Genomic DNA, 20,325 nt, shown 5'->3' on the forward strand with positions numbered 1-20,325 from the left:
AATTTACGAGGGAAGAGATGTGATAAGGGGAGATAGAGAGAGAGAGAAAAAAGAGAAAGTTTAAAAGAAAGAAAGAAAGGGGGAAAGAGGACAAAAGCAATTTTAGTTCGAGAAGCAACCATGTCAGGGGCCGCGGAACGGTTTTCAAAGTGGGGGGGGGGGGCTGAGCCAAAAGTGGGGGGGGGGGGGCTGACCATGTACAAAATCACAATCGTATGGTCATTTTTGTGTTTTTGTACACGGTTTTGGAAAAAAGTGGGGGGGGGGGCTGAAGCCCCCCAGCCCCCCGCTTCCGCGGCCCCTGCATGTAGTGTGCCTTATAGAAGTTAGCATTAATTTCGATATGGCTCTTATACATGGAAGTAAACATAAATACAAATGCTCAATTTCAAACTATAAATCTATATATTGACAATCTGATGATGAGAAATTAAAGGATATACAAATACTTGAGCATTTATGTATGAAAATGGATGAAAAATAGTAAAGATGAAATATATTAGTCATTCTGTATTTACAATATATTTTGGTAGAAACGCGAAGTCGCCGCACAAGATACAGTTCAGCGAGCCTGACCATTAATGAGGACTATTTAAAATCGGTACTATTTGGTAACTACCTTATTTGATTTGTGTATTCACAGCTGCAATTAATTTGTTATGTTATTTTGTGTGATATTTTCTATATCAAGAATATAGAAAATGTCATAAAAATAATATAACAAATTCATTGCAGCTGTGTATGTATGGATTTTATTTGAAGTGAATGAATAATAAAAATTTCTACAAAAAAAAGTATACCATGAAAATCTTGATTTTGATTGGGCCGGTGTTAACGGGAACGGTTTCTTTCACTGAGCTGTGCCGACTCACAACAGGAGGGGATATCCCGGGGATAATATGGGCCTATTATACATGAAGGATATAGTAATGTCTTTACAAATATTAAACTTACAATGAAAATTTGGGTCGAAGGGGGAGCATATTCAGCTCTGAGTGCTATATATACACCATGCAAACAACCAGCGGCTGTGGGTCTGGCAATAAGATGTATTTGGAAGTTATCATCGAGATAAACTATTATGAATTTGGAATAACGTCAACGTTAGTCAACTTCAGATCCAGGGGCGGATCCAGAATTTTTCGAAGGGGGGGAATCGACAAGCAAAAAAAGGTTTTAACTAAATATCAAGGGTACATTTCGTCCACGAAAAAATTGACAAGCAAAAAAAAAACGTCTTCATTTTCAAAAGGGAGGGAGGCACACTTTTGTTTTAACGCCATTTTTACATTACAAATTTTAATTGTGCCTCTCAAATGAGGGGGCATGGGCCGGCTGTGCCCCCCCCCCCCCCCCTGGATCCGCCAGTGTTCAGATCACATCTTTGTGGATTCACCCCACCATTTGTTTTGAAACAACCAACGCGTATGATAAAGAGGTTATCCTGTTTTGATCAGGGCTATATACATTATGTTTGTGCTTAGAGAGATATCATTGGGATATTATACACACCTCTACATCTATATAATTTTCAGTCATTTTATATACACTATCAACATAGTAAGCAGTGTAAAGTAGCACTAGTATGTAGGCGTAAGAATGAAGTAATATAGCGTTAAAAGAAGTGATAATAAAAATTATAGCTGTGATTAATGATAATAATAATGGTAATAATAATAATAATAATGATAATAAAAATAACAATAATCATAACTGCTTCCCAAACCAACAAAAGCACTGCTACGCTACAATCGACTATCCCGTGTCTAAAATTCCTTACTAAATGGTAAACCCTTGATATACTTCTTGGCACCTGCAGTATACTTATCACCGTCCTGCATCATCAATCCCCTCTCCCCCCCCCCCCCCAAAAAAAATGATATTGATATGTGAAGTTCCAATAAATATAAATGGCTTTCTAATGCTCTTTAATAAGCTTAATAAAAAAAAAGTTGTTGGCTCTGACAACTTTCCGTGATTTTGATTGGCTAATAAGCGCTGTTGCTATGGTTACTGTCGGATAAACAGGACTTGCGGGATAAAACATCCGATAAGTCCTTTATCTCCTGGAGATATTGTATCCCCGTTGCGCTGCCTGGTGTATCTTGCGCGGCAACCTATAAGTATACCCGTAACAAATCGTTTGCACCATCTTTATTAATGAACTTTAGTAACAGCTTCAGCCTCTTTGGATATAGGGAGGCCAAGATCTTGGTGTCCATTCTTGAAAGATGACGCGCAATCATTATCAGGTTGATGAGATCTTCGACATCATCGCTTGCCCTAGATTTATAGTTATAATGAAGGGCCCTGGAAAAGGAGCTTATTATGACAATATTCAGGCATGCGCCCTTCTTTCAAGAATGGACCCATGAACCTAGCCATATTGCATCATATTATATCAACAAACTGACAGGGTTAAATCATATATACTTGTTCTCCTAGGCAACGCGTCGATGTTTCTCAAGACGTCTCCCCGAGGCACGGCGAGCCAACCCTTGACCGGTTCACGTCCTCGGGCAAAGCCGACCGTCGCATCGCCGCCTTTGACTATCCCTCTTTTAATGAGGAAATAACACGTGACGTATGTCGTCACAAAAGACACGACACAACTGGCTGCTATGATTCCGATGACTATGAGGATATCGGTCGCCGTCAAGCCCCGTTTAAACGTCGATGACGACTGGTGACCAATCGCAGCCGCAGCCAATGACCTCGTCGGTGACGACGTAGACGATGATAACACGGGCAGAAGCAAATTCAGCTTTTTTGTGGAAATCGACCCTGTTGGTTGCAGGATTGCAATTGTCGACATGAGTACATCGACCTTCCCAATCCCAGCAGCCGCTGTGGGTGAAGGATGATGTTCTTCAGGATTCAAGAAATGAGTTGTCGCAGTATCTGTCGATATCTTGTCCACTAATGACAAATTATCTAGAAGATAATAATTTTGAGGAAAAGAAAATATTTGTTTATATGGAATACATTCGAGAGAATGGTTTAGATAACATGAAGACGCAATGAAAGAAATAAAATGCGAACGGATTTAAGATGGTTGAAATAGTGATATATTCTGGAAAAAAAAAAAAAACAATGTGCCGATATTACGCATAGATAACGCCACAGTAAGCAGACTTAATCTGCCTCCTCCTCAACATGAGTTGCAATAAGGTTCATTCAACAAAATGATAATGTGGATTATACGTCACCAAGAAATATACCCTAACACATCCACTCATGTAAAAATTAATTAATCAATTAATCAATATTCACACATAGTCCTTTTATATAATCATGTGCATACACAATAGTTTTAATTGGCCCCTATCCCCTAAAAAAATGTATGAAAATTGTCTGGTAAAGAAATCGTAACTTTCACTACCTGTCATCCCATCGCTATTATCCTTGGTGATTATTGATGGGTTAATCCTCCTGGCTCTAATGAATGACTCTTCTCTACACTGGTAGTTCCCGCTTCCTTCATGCTGTGTGCATTCATAAACCCTATCAACGCCAGTATCGGGGCAAAGCGAACACTGTTTGCAACGGTGAGACACAGTATCGAAGTAATAACCTTAATATGAGAAAGAAAACAAAGTCCATGAATTATCATTTTAAATTCACTTTCGGGACATAAAACGCTGTTGAGAAAATTAAAGAAGTCCCCACCTTTCTAAAAGTATTTTTTTTCCACCTTTCCAAAAAAAAGGGTCTACAATAAAATTCACAAGCTCAATTTTTCATTGGACTCTCTATTTTTTCCAGCTAAACATTGAAAATTTACAATTTTTCACATTTTATATTCATCCATTCTAATTTCAAATATATAATTCTAGTGTTTCATGTTGTATGTACCCTACTCAAATCGTTTATTTCATAATAAATGTACAGACTTTTGTTTACTCCTTTTGTTGAATAGGAAAAATTTATAAATGATTTTTTTGTTAAATTAAATTTCAATGATTTCAGGATCGCTTTTCTAATTAGTTGACGATAGAGGGCGAAAGTCTTTCAATACCTTGGACCAGCATTAAGCTGCAAAATACAAACAGTACCAATGTCATTTAATCTTTAAATAATTTTTCGAGTTGGTAGCCAACAGGGACGTGTTCGGAAGGATGTGAACAGTGGCATACCGTGGATCAAAGAATTGGGGGGGGGGCACGAACAAATATCTTGGGTCACTTTCGCGCGCTCAATGATGTACGATGACTTGAAAAGAGACATTAAAATGTTTAAGGAAAGTTTGTAGGAATTCATGAAGGCCATACATATGTCACTGATCAAATGATGCGATCAACCACGAATCGCGAGCTATTTTTTTTAATATTCTGACCTGAAAATATTACATTCTAATAATGTCACGTGTCTCAATAAAAAAATGCGAGCGCGAAGCGCGGGCTGATTTTTTGTGTCTATGCATTAACCACAAGAGGGAACGTTTAGGCAGTGTTTGACATGTAGGAATGTGATGAGAGGATCCATATCTAAATCAGATAAATGATAATAATGCGAGCGTAGCGCAAAGCGCATGCCGATTTTTTTTTAGATTGAAGCCTTAAAAAGAGGGAAATTCTGAGCACTTCTAAGCATTGAAATAATTACAGAAGAAGTATCTCTCAAATCAAATATTGCGAGCGAGAAGCGCGCACTGGAAATTTTTGATATTCAAAACTAAAATAGGGACATATTTTTAAGGACTGTTAGTAAGAATTTATGAAGAAAATACGTATGTCATCATTAAAAGAGGCGAGCGTGAAGCGCGAGCTGTTTTTTTTTATATTAAAAAGGACCCTGCGAAAAGGGAACATTTGGTACTTTTAGCCGTAATCTTGAAAAGGATTTATACAGTGGCGTAACTACGGGGGGGCATGGGGGGGCACGTGCCCCCCCCCCAATCGGCTGGCCAAAAAAAAAAAAAAAAAAAAAAAAAAACGTGAGAAAAGGGAGAAAAAGAGGGAGAAGAAAGAAACGTAGTGGGAAAGAAGAATTTATTGTACATTATAATGTTATATTATATTATATGTTGTGTTATATTACATAAGAATTTTTTTTTTCATAACTTTATGAAACATAATGTGCTCAGGGCCTATTTGTTCATTATTCTTGGTAATAGCATTGTCTGTTTAACGAGATATACATGTACAATCATGTTGTACCGAAACGTCCTGTTTTCAAGTCAATATGCACCAAATATATATCATCGCACTTCGAGTTATTATTGTTTTATGTAGTGACATATGCTTCTTTTCATGACTACTTAAAGTGATAGCCTCATTTTAAGGTCTGTATATAAAAAAATCCTTGTTCGTGTTCGTGCTTACGTTCGAATTAGTGGATTGATGAGATTTGTCTGCTCTTCATGAATTCCTGAAATCGGTCCTTAAAAGTCTCTTTTTCTAATGTAAATATCAAAAATTTTCAGCTCGCGCTTCGCGCTCGCATCATTTGTTTAGTGAAATACGTATGGTCATATTATATTCCTACAAACAAGCCTTAGAATGCCCCTCTTCACATCTGAATTTCCTATATTTTCAGCTCGCACTTTGCGCTACTGAAATGCGTATGATAATCATGATTACTATGACTACAAAAAGCTCTTCATGTGTTTGAATGTGATTCTAACAAAATCAGCAATCGCTTGGCACTTGCATTGGATGACTATGGTGAGATATGTATACTCTTAATGGATTCAAAAAAAGAAATAGTCCTTAAAATGTCCCTGTTTGGGGTCAATATATACACAATTTTCAGCTCGCGCTTCGCGCTCGCATCATTTTATACGTGAAGTACGTATGGTCTTCGTAAATTCCTACAAACAAGCCTCAAAATGCTTCTCTTCAGGTCTGAATTTTCTAAATTTTTAGCTCGCGCTTCGCGCTCGCAATATTTGATTAGTGAGATGCGTATTTTAATCATGATTACAATGACTACAAAAGGTGTTTCATGTTTTCTTACAAAATCAGCAAGCGCTTGGCACTCAAATTAGATGAGTATGGTGAGATATGTATACTCTTATTTGATTTCTAAAAAATAGTCCTTAAACTGTCTCTGTTTGGGGTCAATAAATACAAAAATTTCAGCTCGCGCTTCGCGCTCGCATTGTATGTTTAGCGAGACGGATACGTATTTTTTTTTTATTTGATAGCTTATTTTGACCCTTTTGAGGTATGAATTTCAAAAATTTTCAGCTCGCGCTCGCATCATTTGATCAGTGAGATACATTACATATCCGTTTAATGGCACAGTCCTTAAAATGTCTCTATATAAGGTCAATAGGCCTATACCTGGTAATTGAGCGCGCTTTGCGCGCTCACTGAGCGACTCAAAATTTTTGCTGGTGCCCCCCCAATGCCGTGACCCACGGTACGCCACTGGATTTATACATTAGTGAATGTTTGTTTTTATTGACTTGAAAATTAATGTTTTAAGCGCCATTTAATCCTCTTAAACGGGAATTATGTATCTCATTAAATGCGTGTGCCTGAAAGAGTGAACGCATATGCCCTAGGCAAACTATTTTCATAAATTCTGAAGAAAAAAAATATTTCCCTTTTCCATTATGCTTCTCTTTCTTTCCCACACTTTCTCTCCCTTTCCCCCGTTTTTTTTAATGGTTTTTTTGCCAGCCGATGGGGGGGGGGGCACGTGCCCCCTGTAGTTACGCCAATGTACTGGATATGGGATAGGAATGTTCCCGCTTAGTACGAGCCTGTTTTAACCCAATGTGAAGATAATGTGTTTCAACAAAGACCCTCAGCTGTTCATCGTGATTTGACGGTGATTTTCAATGTATTTGCTATGTTCTAGAATCCAACCCCGTTGCAATAGCGAAACTCGATAATATTATATGCCCATCAGACTCTCCATCATACCTTCAAAGCACTGAATACAAAGAGCACCCTCTCATTTGGAGGGGGAACATAATACATTTGGTCTGTCGTAAAACGTTGTGAATATTCACTCTAAAAAGTCGAATGTTAAATCAAAATTTGAAAGGTTGGAGGAGTGACAACCTTTTCCAAATGTTACATCCAACCTTGTATAAAACTGAATCCAACATCTGAAGTGTTGGGTAGAACCATTTAAAGTGGTAAATGCAACATTTAGAAAATGTTGTCACTCCTCCAACCTTTCAAATGTTTAGTTAACATTACTTTTCTTAGAGTGTTGGTCATAGATTGAGGATTTCGTGAGATTTTGGTCAATCGGGAGGGAGGGGGGGGGGGAGAGACAACCCTTTCCCATAGATAAGCTTCTGACCAGAATTTGAATATCAAGGGGGGGCACGTCCCGCCTTATCACCGCCAGTGGTGTTGGTAATAATGTTCCCTGATTTATTGATTTTATATCTCTTTTCTTTCCATAAGGATACTGATTTTTAAATATAAGTTTTCATATTTTACTCCCCTTTGAATGATCAAGACTTCCTTCCCTTCACATACATGATGTAATTGCAAAAACAGTAAATACTGGGAAATGTAATGAGATTGATGTAAAGAGATACATCGAGGAATTTGGATTATTAAAAAAATAGTTGCCACAATTACTCATTATGAATCATGGATATCTCCGTGGAATACTATCATAAAAAGAGGCTGCCATTTTGGCCCCACTGACTCCTGAATGATACAATTTTGTTATTAAACTCTGAAGTAAATATTTAGTTATTATCACAAGAACAAGAGAAAGGGAGAAATATGAACTTTGAAACACTAACGCAATAAATAAAATTTCAGCCTAAAATTTCTTACCTGTGCTGCATTTCGTCCTACACAAGGTATCTTTCTTTGGTGTACAAGGATCGCTTAGCTGATGTATGCCACATACTTTACAGGGCTTACACACAGATAAAGACGTCCAACCATTGGAATATGTATCTATAATGATGGCAAGAAAATGTTTATGGTGTATGATTAATCAAAACGACAAAAAAACTAAGGACCCGTATATTTGGTCTTTATCATGTTTATAGGAAAACAGACAGTAAAAGTAAAGAGGTTTGGGGTTTGGTAAAAAAAAGGTTATAATAAATTTGTCCAAGTATTCGTTTAAAATGATCATGTAAGACTTTTGTCTTCCAAAACTGTTTAACTATCCTTTCTGTTTCCACAAAGAGAGGGGGGGGGGGGTTTCACAATTAGAGATGTAGTTTTATTATTGATATATATATCATTGGTCTCAACATTCCCAAAGGGGATGACCGCCATGACATCAGGATTATTTTAATAGAAACAGAATAATGAGAGAACCACATTGATGAAGGTAGGGCGAAAGTCCTTCCAAGGATAAAACCGTTATCAATTTGACAAAGTATCATGATTTTGTGACGTCACAATATAATTTCCAATTATCAATTTTGTATGGCCCATGAACAGTAAAAACATTTTTTTAAAGGAGGCACGATAGCTCAGTCGGTAGAGCGGGGGATTCGTATTCCGGTGACCCGGGTTCGATTCCCACTTGGTGCGTTAGTGCCCTCTGGTAATGCATTAATCCTCAGTACCAGGTCTTTCGGAGAGGAACTTAAGCCGTCGGTCCTCTGGTTGCTTGCTTACAAGCATTCATGCCTTTTCTTAGCAATCAGGTAAAAAATCACCAAAAATAAATCACCAACAAATCATAGTAGCGTGTGTGAAATAATGTGTCCGATGGTTTATATTTGATGCACACTCATCACTTTCTATGAAAATGGCAATTTATGAAATTTATATCACATGACATATCAATAATTTTGATATTTTTCGATAGATCTTCATTCTTTCCATGAGATAATTGTATATATCTCTCATTTTCTAATTCTTTTTCATACAGACTTTAATGTCAATAAATTCTATTAATTTTTCTCTTTGCTATATCTTGCAAATGTACTTAATGTTTGCAAAAGTATAGGTTTCACTGGAATAATAATTCCACATTTGTCAAATGTTGTAAGATAAACCAGAAGAACATACTAGTAGGGCATACAGCACACATGGTATCATCCGTAGCATTACAGCTACTAATCTGGTAATAACCCGGTTGACATCGAGAGCAAGGAATGCACGGATTCACATTGTTTGTCATCAGCAATGATGCGTAGTATCCTGGTTCACACATTGCTAAATCCTAAGATGGGATAGTAAAAGGAGAGATTAAGAATTACATTAATCATAATAATGTTAATTTTGCGTTTCATATGCCGTTTAATGTACAAATGGTGTTTTTAAGGTACGAGGTACAAATTTAAATAAATTTATGTAATTAAATACATTCCACTTCGTAAAATACCATATAGTGAGGATAAAATGTTATTAATCGTGTCAATTGCCTTATAAAAGTCTAAATATATATCATTTGTATAGACTCTATGAGGAATTGTCTTATGCCTTTATTATTATTTTCAATAAAAGTAAGCAAGTTATGACAAGTGGAATGCTTTTTACTATACCTGATTTAGCAATTATTCAAGATATCACATTCAGAAAAGTGCTAAAAGGAAGAATAAACAAGTTTCTCTATAATTTTTTACAAATGACGAGATTGTAGAAATCGGTCGGTAGTAATGATACATGAAGAGGATATTACTGTCAGCAACAGAAACAAAACTTTGGTTACAAATTCCATGAAATGAAGATGATGGGAAAATGAGGGGAAGTGACTAAGTTTATTCTACATTATACTGGTATGTGAAAAATATGAAAGTAAGAAATATTTTATTGCTGTTTCAATTCGGGATTGGTTCTGTGTTTAACTTGTTAATTAAATAATTATTTATAAATTCGAATATTGTTGAATGCAACTCTGATGGAAACGATCTATCTCCTGAATATTATAGAATATGTTATTGTATGTGTTTATATTATACATATATATATATTTATATTTCAATTTGTTTTTTCTCTTTTATACCATCCAAAATTCTTTTCATGTTTGACATTGGCTATATCGATAATCATGAATGGTTGCATACGTTAGCCCAAGGAGGGAATTCCCCTTATGATTTCCCAACACGTTCTATTCAACATGAATAGAGAAACGATTGAAAATAATGTCTAATACATGTCATTTACATTCACAATGACACAGTATGCGTATACATCTAACATGTAACTCTCAGAGTAGCGTAACTTACAGTGTTCTACAATGGCTAAAGAATGACAGCGTCAACTTAATTTTAGGTGTAAATTTATGAATTTCATTAAAATTGAATGCTATTGATTTCATGTATACTAGAGCACTGGCATATAGATGGGAATGGGGGCACTAGATCCACTGCCCCCCCCCCCCCAAAAAAAAAAAAAAAAAAAAAAAAAACAAGCGGTGCGCCTCTGGCAATTTCACTTAATTGCATTACGTGATTCAACATAGCAGCAGTGCTGACTTTGAAAACTACTACAAAATAATTATTCACAAAACCATTCATATAAAGTTACAATACTACGTTCATTGATCCTAAATGACCTTGATCATGTGACCTATATAAGACTTGTCAGTGATACTCGATTACCCCTATATGTCCACATATTATAAACTATATCCATTGAAAGTTATGAAAGCAATTTGATAATTACATGACATAACCAAAGTTCATTGACTTTGGTCAAGTTGCCTGAAACTCGCACAAGATGTTCAGTGATATTTGATTACTCTTATGTCCAAGTTTTATGAACTAGATTCATACACTTTCAGAGTTATGATGGTTATTCAACAAATACCCCCTATAATGCCAAAGTTCATTGAGCCTAAATGATTTTTGGCCTTGGTATATGTAATCTGAAACTCGCACAGGATGTTCAGTGATACTTCTTGATTACTCTTAATGTCCAAGTTATATGAATCAGACCCATAAACATTCAAAGTTATGATAGTAATTCAACAAATACCCCCCAACTTGGCCAAAGTTCATTGACCCTAAATGACATTTGACTTTGGTTATAATTATGACTTAAAACTCAGGCAGGATTTCAGTAATATTTGATTACCCTTATGGCCAAGTTTCATGAAATATAGGTCCATATATTTTCTATGTTATGCCGTCATTTAAAAAATTTAACCTTCGGTTAAGATTTGATGTTGACGCCCCGCCGTCGGAAAAGCGGGGCCTATAGTCCGGGCCTATAGTCTCACTCTGCTATGCAGATGAGAAAAGAATGAAAATAAGAGGGAGGGACAAGGATTAAATCAAAATAGGATATAATTTCCACATATCATGTCAAAATCTATCACAAAATTAGATTTGCATTTTAAAAAATTCAACACTTTCGGTAACTCGGTAAAGACAGTTTAGAAATTTTGCCCCATATGTAAAAAAACCCATATAATTATAATTATCTCCATGGATCACAACAAACTTACTCAGATGTATAAATAGGAAGAATAATCTTTATCTGAAACATAAAGCAAAGCCAACTGTGAATAATAAATCAAGATATTTAAATTACAAAAACACACTGACAGGGCTATTACGAAGAGAAAAAAATAATTATTTTTCTTGCCAGTTCACGAAATGTAAAAGAGACGCAAGAAATACATGGAAAATTATAAATGAAGTATTGAATAAACATGAAAAGAAAAATTCTGTATCTAAGATACAAATCGATAATAGAATTATTGATAATGTACAAGAAATTTCCGATCACTTTAATAACTTTTTTGTAGAGATTGGCCCAAATTTAGCCAGTAAGATACCAGACAGTAACAAAAGTTTTCATGAATATTTACCTAATCCTAACCCGAATTCTATGTTTTTTGCCCCGGTGGATGAGAGTGAAATTCTTGATATAGTTAATAATTTACATAGCAAACGGAGTTGTGGACATGACGGTTTTGATAATGCCATAACGAAAAATATTATTTCTTGTATTATTGAACCTATTACTTATATTTGTAATTTGTCTTTGAGAACTGGTGTTTTTCCAAATAGAATGAAATTAGCCAAGATAATACCGATTTTTAAAAAAGGTGATCCTCTTTTAATATCAAACTACAGACCCATATCATTATTATCAACTTTTTCAAAAATATTAGAAAAGATAGTTTTTTCACGTACAATTGACTTTTTGAATAATAACGAAATTCTAACTTGTTGTCAGTTTGGTTTTAGAAAACATCATAATACATCTCATGCTATCTTGTCCCTAATCAACAAAGTAGCTAACTCTTTTGACAAAGGCTCCCATACGATAGGAATGTTTTTAGATTTTTCTAAAGCGTTCGACACAATAGATCACCAAATTATTTTATATAAACTGTCACATTATGGTATTAGAGGCATTGTGTTAGACTGGTTCCGTAATTATTTACACGAACGCCAACAATATGTTAGCATTGAAAATCATGCGTCACAATTGAGAAATATTAATTGTGGTGTCCCTCAGGGTTCCATACTTGGCCCGCTGCTTTTTATACTTTATATCAACGACTTTAACAGATCCCGGACTTATTTTCATTTATTATGTATGCAGATGATACCAATCTTTTTCTTTCACACACAAACATAGAAACTCTTTATCAGATAGTCAACTCCGAATTAAAATTTGTGTCAACATGGGTTAAGGCCAACAAATTATCCCTAAATCTAGATAAAACTAATTTCATGCTATTTAGCAACACATTTAATGAACTACCTTATCCAATCCTAATAGATAACATACAAATAAAACAGGCAACTACAACCAAATTTTTAGGTACATTCATTGATGACAAACTTTCATGGAAATATCACATTTATAATATATGTAAGGTAATATCTAGAAATGTTGGTGTAATAAACAAGCTCAAATGGGTATTCCCCCTAACATTCTGAAATCTTTATATTCAACATTAGTTTTACCCCACTTGAATTACGGAATACTCGCCTGGGGAAACAGTGCAACATATATGTTAAATAAAGTATTACTCTTACAAAAAAAAGCTATGCGGATCATAAATCAGGTTGATTTTAGACATCATATACAGACGGTCTTTTCCAATCAAACAATATTCTAAAAATTTACGATATTTATCGATTGAATCTTGCGATTCTTATGTATCAGTATAACAACCAAGGGTTACCCTCCATTTTTAACAACATATTTCGAGTCAATAATGAAATTCACCGTTACCCAACTAGACAAACTGCCAAGGACTCGTACAGCATTTACACAGAACACTTTTATATTTACTGCCCCCAAATTTTGGAATTCCCTTCCCCTAAATACGAGAGAGAGCTTAAGTATAGGTACATTTAAATTTAAGGTTAAAAATCACTACTTGCCCCCTACTCACAACAAACCTCAATTACTTGATAATCATACAGATCCCACCTCCCCCCGACCCCTTTCCCCCACTCCCTTTTCCTTATTTGTCTTTTCCTTATCGTTTTTTTTTTTTTTTGTATCTTATTCTTTCTCCTTGTCCCCCGTCCATTGTTCTGTTTTTTTTTTGTTTTTTGTTTGTTTTGTTTTTTTGTTATATCATCCATGACCATGCATTTATCTTCCATATGTTCAGCGATTTTCCTACTATTTATGTTCCCTTGATTCGAATGATAATTTACCAAGTTTACATTATATTACGTTATTTACATTATTTACGAATTCGAGAGATCAGCGTCCAACAAGCCTATAGCTTCTCAGCTGGTCTCTCTATTCATTTCACCCCTTTCTTTTTTAACATACACACGAATACTCATGCTTTTAAGAATGTTAAGTTTTATAAAATGAGGATATAAGTATCGTATTTTGTTCGTATAATTACCCAATCTTTGCAAATGTAAGGTCGTTACTTTTGTTCATTTTTGTAATTGTATTTATGTATTTGTATTTATGTATTTGACTTGTATGTGAAAAATGGAAAGAAAAGAAATGAAATAAATCAATAAATCTAAATCTAAATCATATGCCATGTTGTATCTCCTCATTATTTTTTTTGAGGGGATGGGGGAGTGACCATTACCTCATCGCTATAGCAAAATGAGGTATACCTTAGTGAATTTGGGCCGGGCTGCCTGGCACAATTTTTAACCGAGCATTCTTTGACTGGTTACACCTGTTATTCAATCGTGTTTCCTTGACTGACAATTAACGTGATTTATTGTCTAAGGTCAAATTAAGTTTAAATTTCCGATGACTTTTATGATAAAATATAATGGGGGTTCAGACAAAAAATGACAAACCACCTCCCCCCCCCCCCACTTCCGGTAATATTAAAGAGAAGAGAGAAGCAAGGACCAGGAAAATTATGCTGACTTGGAAAAGTCAAGGTCTGTCAAAACAAGGAGATATAAAAACAGCACGACAGACTACTAACACGTTGAGAGAGGGTGGGAGGCGAGATGACACAATTTATCGTAGTATGGTTTTTCCCAAGCCAGGAGAGATCTAAAAATAATTTCTAAAATACGTGTTTGTTACAATAAACGAGGACGATATTATAAACAATTGTGACTCTTCATGAGCTCTGCTCAACTATAACGACCTAGTACACCTAGTATCAGGATCTTGAATCTTGATTTGAAACATAAGAATATCTTAACCATTCAGGTGTGGTCCACTGTGTCAGCCCGATTCATTCATTTTATCCATGCACTTGATATTACTCTGCTTCCCTTTTGAGTCATTATCCTCTGTAATGGCCTCCTTGCTCTCTTTTCTCGTTAAACCAAACTTAGTTCTAACTGTCATTTTAACTTGACAGGGGATCTGTGCACTATAGCTATCAAGTAGGGGTAGGCGCTATCCTTAATTTCCTTGCAGTGTACTAAGAATTCTTCCAAAGAAGAACTAATTTGGACTGAAATCTAAGTCATCATGGTAACGTAAGATATCTTTCCAAGTCACCATGACGACATATAAAAAGTCCTACTGTTCAATAATAATCCCGGGTGTTTTTTACACCATTGTTATAGCTGTCAGTATTCTAAAGTTATGATATAGTAACCCTAAAATCTAATTTACCATTATTTTTTTAGAAGTTGTCATTTTTTTAAAGGAAGTCATTAAAGTCTAAGTTATTTCAAGAGTGGTTGTGGAGGATGATCTCGGGGATGTCTAGAAACATGTAAACTTAATTGAACTGCCGACGGTAAATTCATGGTTGTTGTAGGGGTAGAACACTGGCTGTTGTGGGATGGTATTGCATCGTAAAAACCCGGGGCGGGGGGGGGGGCACTTCCACTGACGAGTGGATACCATGCGCGACCATGGGGTCTCGAAAAGCACCCTAAACAAGTATTTTCCATATTCTGAAAATGCACCCCTTAACAAGTATTGGCGTGTGAAACCCTACCCTTAACAATTAAGTATTGGAAACAGAACGATACCCTTAGCAAGTATTCCCTGAATTGAACCCCTAAACAAGTACAGCGATATTGTAATATGTCACATACGTCGGTTTTACCTTTACTTTGGATTTAGTGGGGCCCCATCTCCCACACCTCGTGCAAACGCCAAATCGGACTCTAAATCTAAATCCTTAATAATATATTGTAGTCTTTTTTATACCCTCGCAAATTTGACCCTAAACACGTAGCTTTCCTAGCGAAATAGATACCCTTTTTTATTATTTAAGTGTTTCAAATTTTTTTTATTACGTTACGTACGTAACGTGCCCTATCTTGAAAAATACATCCTTTTTACGTGTGTTTGGGGTCGAGCATGGTATCCACTTGTCAATGTAAGTGCCCCCCCCCCCCCCGGGCGTAAAAAACAGGATTTTTCGTTCTATCACTTTCGGAAGCATTTTACCAGACAAGGAACGACCCCGGCCCTCCCTCCCTCACCCCCCCCCCCCAAAAAAAAAAAAAAGAGAGAATAGAACAATAAATAAATAAATAATAATAATGAAATAAAAATAAAATAAATGAAGGTCAACTAAAGGTCACCACCAACACGTTCCGAAGCATTTTCAAGCTGAAAGTTTACTGTCAAGCTCGACCCGGCCCCCCCCCCCAAAAAAAAAAGTGATTGCACGGAATTAGTCAGAACCGGAGAGGGCATAAGAGCCATGGCAGAATAATAATTGGCGAGGATAGAGAAAAATAACGACGAATGAAAATTAATTTGTAAAACCGGGAAAGAACATAAATTGCTGAGAGTCATGAAAGTCACATGAAAAGATCCAGTAGCCGACCTACGTCGTATACTCCACTAAATGGCATGGGGAATCCCACTTTGTATTGAAATATAAAAGATTGGAAGAGGAGAGATGAGCAGCTGCGCGGAGCTTGCAGAGTGCAAGAGTGCGCGTGCGTGAAAGAGAAAGAAGAGACGGGTGGAAAATGGAAGGGTCAGGTGGGAGGGGTAAGCTGGATTGTGCATGGGGAGCCTTATGAACATCTTGGGGAGGTGGAGCTAAAGTTTAGAAAATCAGCTGTCGAAAGCAGAAGACACACATTTCGTTTTGCTTGCCAGTATCGCAACTCCTCTGCCTCAGCGAGAGCATGGAGCTAACACAGATAGCTCCATGAGCGGGAGGGTGCTCGTGCATGCACCAGCACCCCAGCCTATACGTACGCCTTCTGAGGGGATGGCCGGGGGGGGGGGGCGGTGGGTGACAAAGGGGAAACGCGGGGAATTCCACGATGTATGTTAATTCCATTGACTCCATCTGGTACACCTTCACTGAAAGATGTTACTTGATTAAAATTTAGGCGCCAAAGTAATAATATTGGCGACATTTGTTATTTGTCAAGCATCGCCGAACCCCGTGTATTCAAGCTTTTCAGTAAGAAATATAAAATAATATGAAAATTAAAATCTACAAAATCAAAGAAATAGCTACACTCTAACTTTCAAATATTTAATCCAAATTTATATGGGCATGAAAAATAATTGCTTTTACTCCTAATTCAGTGTAAAGAGAGTCATAATATAATTCTCAATATGTCTGTCTGAATAATTAATAATAATAATAATAATTTCGCTTTATACATACAAGAAGACAAAATAAATAGTTTATCAGTCTCCTCTTTTGTTTCCTTCGTTAAACAGTAGTAAATGGACTTTTAATAGCCTAATTTCTCAGCGAAAATCGAGAAAGAGATGTTCTTTTAAATGGCATTATCCATTTTCGAATGGTAACGGTTGTTGAAGAATGAAAATCTTTATTTTGATAGACAACACGATGCGCAATAAGAATAAAATTTTACAGTGCCTCATGCAGTTTGAGATCAATTAAAAGCAAAGACGTAAAATGACTTTATAAGATGATTCCATCATTTAGGAGCTAATATGATTTTATTAATTTTTTTTTATTCCATCTTCATATTCCACAAATCATTAAAGAAGATTTCATTTTTAATCATTTCAATTGAAAAAATACATCATCTTCATGAAATATGCAATTTTAACGCGAACAAATACATAAAAAAGTGGACCGGTCTACTGAAAAGCAAAGCTTGTAAGATGTAGACACACAATGATAATATGATTAAAACAGAGCAAGTCAGCAAAGTTTTATAGAAATTAACATTATAACACAAATGTATTTACACAGTGTACAAAATTAATTGCGTATAACCACTATACATGCTGCATAAATACAAAGTTCAAAGTTCACACGAGATATTTGATTAAATCTGTAAGAATTACGAAGGATTAATTTGTCTTAAAAGCCATGCAAGGGAAATTATGATGTAGAAAGAAAATGAAGAATAATTTTTTTATATACCCCTTTTTGTGACCCCCTTTATTCCAATACTCCTGCATACGCATGTGCTGAACTGTAACTTTAATGATCGGACATAGTATCACGAGAAGAATCCAAACCATAATTATTATTTTGTACAAAATAACGAAACATTTTACACGTGTCTGCAATGAATTCATACATGATTACACGACTGCCGAATAAAAGATAAATGAAATGAATTTCCTTGGTTGCGGTTTTTACAATCATTGTGGGTGTTGGCTAATTTCATGCTAAATTCCCCCGAAATCTTTGTACCGGGATGCCTTGTGGTGATAATTTCAGTATCATTTTCAAAATATGGCAGTTCAAACGTAACGAAGTGTGTATGATTCACTAGCGTACCTACGGGGGGGGGGGGCAGAGGGGGCACTCTGCCCCCCCCCCCTGACGAGCCACAACCCATACAAAAGACATATACCTGCCCCCCTGACGAGCTTAAAAGACCTTTTTTGCCCCCCCCCCCCTGACGAATTTGAAGACCTTTAATGCCCCCCTGAAGAACCTGAAGACCTTTTTTTTTTTTTCTGGTACGAAAACCTAATTTGTTTATTGAAGGTACGCCACTGGTATGATTATATATATATATATATATATATATATACATATATATATTACAAACTACAACTTCCTTTTAATTCCGTCGACCATCAGTATTTCTTTCATCAAAACATTGAGGTAGATGACGTCTTTAATGTTGAAGGGGCCGGGCCGCAGCATGTCAAAAATTCAAACAGAGAGAAATCCCCAGTATATAACAAAGGGGAATCAGCCATCAAACATCCCTTTAAAAAATAATCGTTCAATTCTTTAAAAAAAAGTTTGTGAATTAGCTGCTCCTCCCCCGCCTCTTCCACATCGGCTAAATAATTCAGTCCTCACCAGATACATCCTCGTGTTCCGCCCCTCCAAAATACAGACATTGAAATTATATTTATTTAAAAACTTAATTGGAATCACTAATGTAATTGAAGGATCCTCTTTCACTTTCATCAACAAAATGAAAATAATTTTCTAACTGCATCAGTTAAAACCGAGTCTGACATTGAGTCGAATAGTAACATGTATATAGGCCTATGCATAATAGTCGTATACCCCTGGTCGTACCATGAAAACCGTGTCAGGAGTGGGACAAATTGTCTGAGAACCAGAAAAAAGGAGGAAAAAGGTCACCATTTCCTGAAACACTTTCCCGTCACAATTTTTTGACAACCAGAAAAAAAAAGGTGTACAAACAAAAATTAGTCAAGGGCACTGTGCCCCCTGCTCTACCCCGTTACCATGGTAATGCTATTGACAAAAATATATATTTTCTGAGCTATATATAAAGGCAACTGTAAAATATTATTCAAAGTAGGAGAAATCACTGAAGCAATAAGAATAAAAACTGTAGGGCCTATAAATTCATTTTTATAGGGAAAATATGAGGATATTATTTATACTTTTTCCAAAGCATTTGCCGTTTATTAGTGTTAATGGTATATACTAGTATTACAAAGCCTACATGTTTACTAATAACCAGTCTCAAATTAAAGTAAATTTGTATATCCCAATAAATAGGGTATAAGTACGGTTGACATAATTATTTGCTAATCAGATTTTAGGTATGAAGTGGATCCAAATTAAACAAGGAGTCTTGTAAAGACAATAAGGAGTAAATAAAAACAGATAAAATAATTTTAAAAAAAATCCATATATTCGTCGATTTGGTGCCCCTTACAGTGAGGTGAAAATAGTAAAGGTGTTTTTTCACTTCTCTTACCATCTTCTGCGCTGGTGTCATTGCACAATTTAAGAGAACCATCGTCATCAAACTGAAAACTAAAACCAGCATCATTTGATGACGACACAATGTTGTGAAAATGAGATGTGAGCTAGCTTGCTACGTCTGTCCAAAACACAGATTCAGAAAAATCATCAGAGGCACAAAGTATCCAACTGCGCGAGCGAGTAAGAAAGCCAGTCCGATGAGGCACTGTGAAACGGTTGAAATAATGATGTCTTCTAGATACGCACTTCCGATGGATGAACGCTTTTATTGGTTGGTCCCTTGAAACATTGGAAAAACCAAGTATATCGTTTTGAATTCTAAGGTATCTGTTTACAATATTACTACCCAGGCCAGTGTAGAGTATTCGACTATCTTTGCATACATAATAGTTTTAAAGCTATTTTTAGACACGGGTTTTCCCAGCCAGCTATTTTGCATACTGTGGTGATAAGGGGTCTTGGGGAATTCCAACGGAGCTTATCAAAAGCCTTTTTTTATTCAGGCGTATAAACGAAGAAAAAAAAAAAGAATAGGCCTGTATCTGTACCTCCCTGACCAGCCACGGTTCATTACATACATACACGCACACACACACACACACACACACACACACACACACAACCCCCCTCCCCTCCCGCAAAAAAACACCCAAAAATCGAAACTGGCAAAACGAGATGTGCGCATGACAAGACAGTGATAGGCCAGACGTTGATCATTACGACCAGTTCGGTTTGGGTGCTGTATTTAGGGTAATTCTGAGGGGCATCTGTATGCCTATTATGCAATGACATACTAACCCATTTGGCTCGTTGCATAATCCATTGAAATGCTTTTGTCGTTCTGTGGAAGCAGGAAAATAAATTAGGCCCCGAAAATAGGAAGAAAGAATGAATGAAAGTATGAAA

The 20,325-nt window shown here is 36.1% G+C and overlaps 1 protein-coding gene across 1 annotated transcript; it reads right to left on the minus strand.

The window, feature by feature from the left end:
- Positions 1-520: 520 nt before the first annotated feature.
- On the minus strand, positions 521-9,106 carry LOC129261199 (tumor necrosis factor receptor superfamily member 16-like). Its single transcript, XM_054899261.2, has 4 exons — positions 8,955-9,106; positions 7,755-7,880; positions 3,383-3,574; positions 521-2,934 (listed from the first exon to the last, which is right to left on the minus strand). The coding sequence occupies exons 1-4, from the start codon at positions 9,097-9,099 to the stop codon at positions 2,402-2,404; spliced, it is 996 nt and encodes a 331-aa protein (XP_054755236.2). The 5' UTR covers positions 9,100-9,106; the 3' UTR covers positions 521-2,401.
- Between the last annotated feature and the right edge of the window lie 11,219 nt (positions 9,107-20,325).

This window comes from Lytechinus pictus, unplaced genomic scaffold (assembly GCF_037042905.1).
Source record: "Lytechinus pictus isolate F3 Inbred unplaced genomic scaffold, Lp3.0 scaffold_19, whole genome shotgun sequence".
NCBI lineage: Eukaryota > Metazoa > Echinodermata > Echinoidea > Temnopleuroida > Toxopneustidae > Lytechinus > Lytechinus pictus.